The following is a 6,957-nucleotide window of genomic DNA, read 5'->3' on the forward strand; positions in this document are numbered from 1 at the left end:
AATATAAAGTATATATGTAATAAAAGCGTTATTATACTGAAATGTTTATGAACAACTTACTTTTACGACTTCTAAGAAATTTATATACAAAGCACCAAATAAAAACAAGCATAACTAGGAAGGGCATAAAAGATGTCGCAAGAAGAATAGATGTACTAGGTCTATTTTCATGACTTATAGGCATATATGTTGGTGCAGGTTCTAATGTTCCTCGACTTGGAATTATATTTTTTATAGAACTAATTTCTAGTTTTTCACATGAAGTTAATTTCTGTGTACTATTGTATTGGCAAAGTTGTGGATCACATATAAAATTTGAATCTTTTGTTAAGCAACTACCTGGAAGATATAAAAATTTTCTTTTTTCTATAGCGCTATATAAAATGTCATCTATAAAAATTAATCTTCCGCTATAATATGCATTAAAACATGATAAATGACCATTTACAACTTCACATAAATGATACATGCATTTGTTCTCTTCAATATATTTCGTTTTTACAATATGACAGGTATTTCTACCAAAAGATAAATCCCTATATTTTAATTTAGTAACTGTATGTTTTGAATTTTTTGAACGTTTTATATTAATTATGTTATCTTTTCCATTAATAACGTCATATGAATTAAACGAAAGTGTTTTTCCTAAGTAGCTTGCATCAATGTGTTCACATATTGTTGCTTTTTGGCTTATTTTTCTAAGACGGCATAAATATGTTTTAGATGGATATTTATAAGAAAGAGCATTATATTCCGTTATTATACTGAAATGTTTATGAACAACTTACTTTTACGACGTCTAAGAAATTTATATACAAAGCACCAAATAAAAACAAGCATAACTAGGAAGGGCAAAAGAGATGTCGCAAGAAGAATAGATGAACTAGGTCTATTTTCATGACTTATAGGCATATATGTTGGTGCAGGTTCTAATATTCCTCTACTTGGAAATACGTTTTTTATAGAACTAATTTCTAGTTTTTCACATGAAGTTAATTTCTGTGTACTATTGTATTGGCAAAGTTGTGGATCACATATAAAATTTGAATCTTTTGTTAAGCAACTACCTGGAAGATATAAAAATTTTCTTTTTTCTATAGCGCTATATAAAATGTCATCTATAAAAATTAATCTTCCGCTATAATATGCATTAAAACATGATAAATGACCATTTACAACTTCACATAAATGATACATGCATTTGTTCTCTTCAATATATTTCGTTTTTACAATATGACAGGTATTTCTACCAAAAGATAAATCCCTATATTTTAATTTAGTAACTGTATGTTTTGAATTTTTTGAACGTTTTATATTAATTATGTTATCTTTTCCATTAATAACGTCATATGAATTAAACGAAAGTGTTTTTCCTAAGTAGCTTGCATCAATGTGTTCACATATTGTTGCTTTTTGGCTTATTTTTCTAAGACGGCATAAATATGTTTTAGATGGATATTTATAAGAAAGAGCATTATATTCAAATAAAAACATAATACCATCCACATCATTATTTGAAAGAAATATTATCCTAGAGTGATTATATGGTTCATAACGTTGATATTTAAATATGTTTTTTGATAAATCATTTAACTTGTTATTTGAATCGTTCTCTGCCTTAACTGGTAAAAAGTCATAACTCCATACTATTGGAGTGAATTTATACGAATTTAAAGGAAAAATACGCATAAAACATTTTATAATTTCTCCTTTTAAATTTTCGCATCCATCATTATATAGAAGTGCCATTTCTAAAATTAATGTAATATGCATATATTTTTCACATATGTTATTAATTAGAGTTCCGTAGTTTTTTCCTTAATATTTATTTAATTATTTCTTTTTTAATATGTCATTTTATTATAAATTGTATTTTATTCCTTGTAAAAATTATAATTTCTAGTAAAATAAGTAATATTTACAAAAAACTTAAAATTCGCTTTCTTAATTTTCTATTTAAAGATATTAGTTTAATTGCATTTTTTTTTGAAAAATATTTTTTCATATAATTTAGAATTTACATGACACTTTTTAATATATACTAATGTTTTGATTTTTTTTTTTTTATAAAAAAAATAAGAAACAAAAAATTTTAAAATATGTTTGTATTATTTATTTAATGTAAAATGGTAGTAATATACATTTGAGAACTTATATATTAATAAATATGTAATCATTTTCAGAATAATTAAAATTACAATTATATTAATAAAAAAATATATAATAAAATTTATAGTTATATTTCTTAGTAACTATAAATAAACAGCAATCGTGTACAAATGTATTATAACAGTTAATATTTAGTTATATAGTGCGACAGAGAAGTAACCAAATAGTACATGCGATAATGTTTTCGTATGTAAATAACAATAAGCTAAAATTGAGAAAAACAAAAAAAAATAAAATAAAATATAGATAAAATAAATTTTAATTTATATAATAATAACATTAAAATATATATTTAACTCACTTTAAATACTAGATAAAAATATATTTAAGTAAAAATGTTTATCTATATTAACAGAGTAAATATTCAAACTGTTTAAATTGTATTAGAACATTTAAGAATTTAATAAAAAAGATAAAAACAAAATTCTTTTGTTTTACTTATACTATTTTAAAATTTCATTTAATTTTTTCAAATATTATATTAACTCCTATTAACTTATTTTACGTCAATGATCAAAATATATTTAACAAACAAATATATTTCTAAAGATCAAAAAATTTTACAAACGAAACGTTTAACCAAGAGATTCAAAGGAATAAAAAAAATGTCAATATAAAATAAATTTAACAAAACAAAAATAATTAAAAAAATGACTTTTTTTTTTATCTTAACTAACAAATATTCATTGTTAATTTTATATTTTCTATGGAGATATTGAGTATTATTCGGAAATATTTGACAGTAGTATCTTTTATAAATTGTTTATCTAATAGTGAGTTTTATCATTTACCTAGTTTTAACGAATTAATTTTTAAAACAATGAAAAACTAAATTAAAAATTTTAAAAAAAAAAAAACATAAAAAATTGTTAATAACTTTAATTTAAACTTATTATTTTCTTCTAAAAAATTATCTCATGCACTGTAAAAAATTAAAATATCAATTATTTTTATTCATAGTGTTTTCTATTTTTATGAAGGCATAGTATTTTTTTAATATAAAATCTACAATGTGTACGAATACATAACTAAAGAAAATTTTTGAACCCTTTTTCTTTTTTGTTTAATTATTAAATAAATTAGTAATTAAATTGATTTTTAGTGCAGATAATGCGAATAGAGACACGATCAAGAAAAAAATAAAAATGTACATATTCATTTTGTTGCTAAAATATGCACATAAAATAAATCATACCCTTTGATATACATTTTCGAAAAGAAAGATAAAATTGAAATATACGTTTTTTTTATAAATATTTTTTCAAACATTATATGAAAATATAAAAGAAGAGGAGAAAGAAGAAAAAGAATGTGAAATGGTGCTATCTGTATGTCAAATGCTATATAAAATAATGAATCTATTATGTTCATCTTATTCTTTTGTATAATTAAAATATATATTTAACTTTTTTTTTTTAAAAATAATATACATAAGAAATCTATGATTTATCCATGGTAATTTAAATATTAATATTTGTATGTTCTTTGATAAACATATGAGGTGAAATGTAGACACATATTATACATAATATTAAGAAAGTAATATATCGATTTTTTCATATTACAATTATGAAAAAAAATATTAGCAATTCAATTTATATTTAGGATATTCCTCACTAATTTTTTATAAAAAAAATTATTATTTCAATTCATTAATCTATGTATTTTCGTATACCAAACAATTCCGAAGTATATTTAGGTATTCATTATGTTTTTATAAAAACATAATTTAACATAAATTTCTTTTTTATAACCATAGTTATTATAAAATAAACATTCTTTTTCATAGCCCCATGGTGAAAAAGCATCCCTGCCGTATTTTAGTATGTCCATTACAAGTATTTATTTCATTCCAAGGTATTTAAATATAATAGATTTATGCGTACTTTTTAGTAACTTATGCACTATTTTTATACAAAGTAGCATTTTATTTATTAGAAACATTATTCTTCACTAATAAAACATCTTGTTTTTAGATTAAAAAACATTTAGTGTATTTCAATATTTATTAACACAAAATAATATTTTTGAAGTAAATAAATAAAAACCATATTATATCGTAACTATGTATAACTTAAAAAGGTATATGCGTCTTATTATAAATAAATATTTGTATTATATGTATATATAATAAAAGTAATAACGATTGTATAATTTTCGTTATAAATGATATAATAAACTATTTAAGGAAAATAAGTTTTGTTGTATAAATTATTAGTTTATTAAAAATTTTAAAATCTACAATCTATTATGATATATTCTAAAAAAAAAAAATTATTCCATCTTTTTTATGTTTAAATATATGTTATATATATATTCATTATAATAATTCAAAACACTATAACTATAAATAATTTTTTCTGGCTATACTAAAATTAGTATAAATGAAGATTGTTTTTAATATAAATTTACTATGCTAAATATAATAACTTAAAAAATATATTTTATACATAACCAATTTATATTATATTATATCAAAGTGCAAATATATGAATAATCTATTTTTTATGTGACAATAAAATTTAACTTTTATGAATTTTTAGAAATTTACTTGGAATATTTATTAATTTCTAAAACAAAAATATAATTATGAGTATTATATCTCTAACTAATTAAGAAATTTTTTTAAATTATTTATTTTAAGAATATAATTCCCCTATCATATTTATCATAATTATTCTTATCATAACAAAAAAATATTTTGAGAAAAAATATAATAAATATAATTAATATAATTATTATTGCTATAATTGATTTACAATATACGATGTTTCCAATTTGCATTATTATTGATGAGCAAGAACTTTCTTTTATATTGTAGTGCTGTTTTTTTAACAAATAATATTAATAGTTCTAAATTTGTCATTTGTTTATTCATTTTTCTTTTATTGTCTTATATCTCATGAGAAAGGTGAAATTTTGCTAATTACATTGTCTGTTTGATTTACATTATTATAATCTTTAAAATTATTTGTATGATATTTAAAAAAGCAATTTTTTCGGAAAAACAAATTTATATAAATATATATATGTCTTTAAATAAATGAGGTTATTTTTTATATCAATGCAAAATTTATTTACGAAAATCATAAAAAGATAAAAAAGAAGAATTTTTATTTCATTTATTGGTTAATAAAAGGCTTCATTAACTATTTTGGCTATAATAGGACTAGCTATGTGGAGAATACGTAGTTAGTTCTGCTAACTAAAAAAAAAAAAAAAAAAAAATTATTGGAATTTTTTTTTTGAGAAATGTTTCTTTTGAAAAAGATAAAGATAAAAAAATAAAATAAAAAAAAAAGATTTAATTTATTTTTTTGAATAGAGAGAGAGATTTTTTTTTACAAAAGATAATAATGTTTTGTAAAAGAGTTTAATTTACATAATATTTATATTGTGAATTTGTGAGAGAAAATTTTATACATATGACAATAAAATTTTCACATAATTAATATTCATATAATTTATTTGCATTTTTAATAATTCTTTATGTTTGCTAATTCAACAGCAATATATGTAAATTGTTGAATATAACTCACAACAAAGAAATAATTAAGTTACCTTTAATTATTAGTTAATATTCAATAAGAATTTTGAATATTTAATAAAAATAAGGATTTTTATGAAAATAAATAAATTCCTATTGAAAGTAAAGAATGTTGAACGAAGTAGAGTACGTAGTTAAGAAGTACTCGTTCAAAGCATATTAAAAATACATATAAATACAACAAAATCGTAGAGACACTTCTACATGATCTTTATTAATTGGTTTGTTCAGTACTACAATGAAATCACCGAACACCCAGTTAATAAACCACTTGGTCAATTCTATTTTTCATTATTTACGTAAATAAAATAAAATATATTTATTGTATTATTAACTGAGAAATTATTGTAATTTATTCATTAGTTAGATGATGAAATTATAAATTTTAGTGTTTAGGTGTTTTATAATACTTACAAACATATTTTCTCTTAATTATTTTATTTTATTCTTATGAAAATCATATTTTTTTTAATTAATGAATATGTCTAAACATGTATTCATAAAGAAGTAACTTATGCAATACACTAAAATTCTCACACAAAAAAAAACTTATTCAACGAAATCAACGATTATATATATATGTATATTTTAATAAAAAAAATATAGATGAACCAAGATAATTTATTTTTTTTATAAAAATATTTTTTTAAAGCAATTAAAAGTTACAATAATATAATTTTTAAAAGTAAATTAAAAATTATATAAAATGTATTAAGCATTTTTAATTTATCTATAATAAAAAAATTTATATTCTTAAAAAGAGCATATTAAGAACTTGTTAATTATACTACATGTTTCTCACTTTATTTCTTAGTTCAGGTATTAATTTTTAATATTTTTTATTTAATACAAGTTTTCGTGCTTCAATATATATAAACATCACAAAAAAATAACCATACATCATAATAGAAAATTATTTTTAATTATAATATTAGACTTTTATATTCTTGTTATTTATAATACACTAATATAATGAATAAACTTCAATAAAGATATGAAAAATTCAATTATACAATAAAAAATTCTTTACATTTTTTTTTTCAAAAAATAGCACTATTTCTTAATAATATGTGCGTGGGGAACATGGTACTGTTTAAGATCCTTAAATAAAGAATTATCTTTGCTTATATAGAACAATTATTTGATATATTGTTAATTAATTCAAACATTTTTTAATTTTTATATAAATTTATTTAAAAAAGAAAAACATTTTAATATATGTAAAAAGGATAATATCTAAT

The 6,957-nt window shown here is 19.5% G+C and overlaps 2 protein-coding genes across 2 annotated transcripts, besides 1 other annotated feature; both read right to left on the reverse strand.

The window, feature by feature from the left end:
* Positions 1-31: 31 nt before the first annotated feature.
* On the reverse strand, positions 32-775 carry PGAL8A_00375800 (fam-e protein; the record flags this gene model as incomplete). The annotated part of the gene is made up of 1 exon (XM_028672824.1): positions 32-775. A coding segment is annotated over one exon (744 nt), but the record flags the coding sequence as incomplete, so codon positions are not given.
* On the reverse strand, positions 760-1,749 carry PGAL8A_00375900 (fam-e protein; the record flags this gene model as incomplete). The annotated part of the gene is made up of 1 exon (XM_028672825.1): positions 760-1,749. One exon carries the CDS (start codon positions 1,747-1,749, stop codon positions 760-762), a length of 990 nt encoding a protein of 329 aa, XP_028529339.1.
* Positions 1,750-5,295: 3,546 nt separating this feature from the next.
* Positions 5,296-5,986: a repeat region.
* The last annotated feature ends 971 nt before the right edge of the window (positions 5,987-6,957 follow it).

Source organism: Plasmodium gallinaceum (assembly GCF_900005855.1).
Source record: "Plasmodium gallinaceum strain 8A genome assembly, contig: PGAL8A_v1_99, whole genome shotgun sequence".
NCBI lineage: Eukaryota > Apicomplexa > Aconoidasida > Haemosporida > Plasmodiidae > Plasmodium > Plasmodium gallinaceum.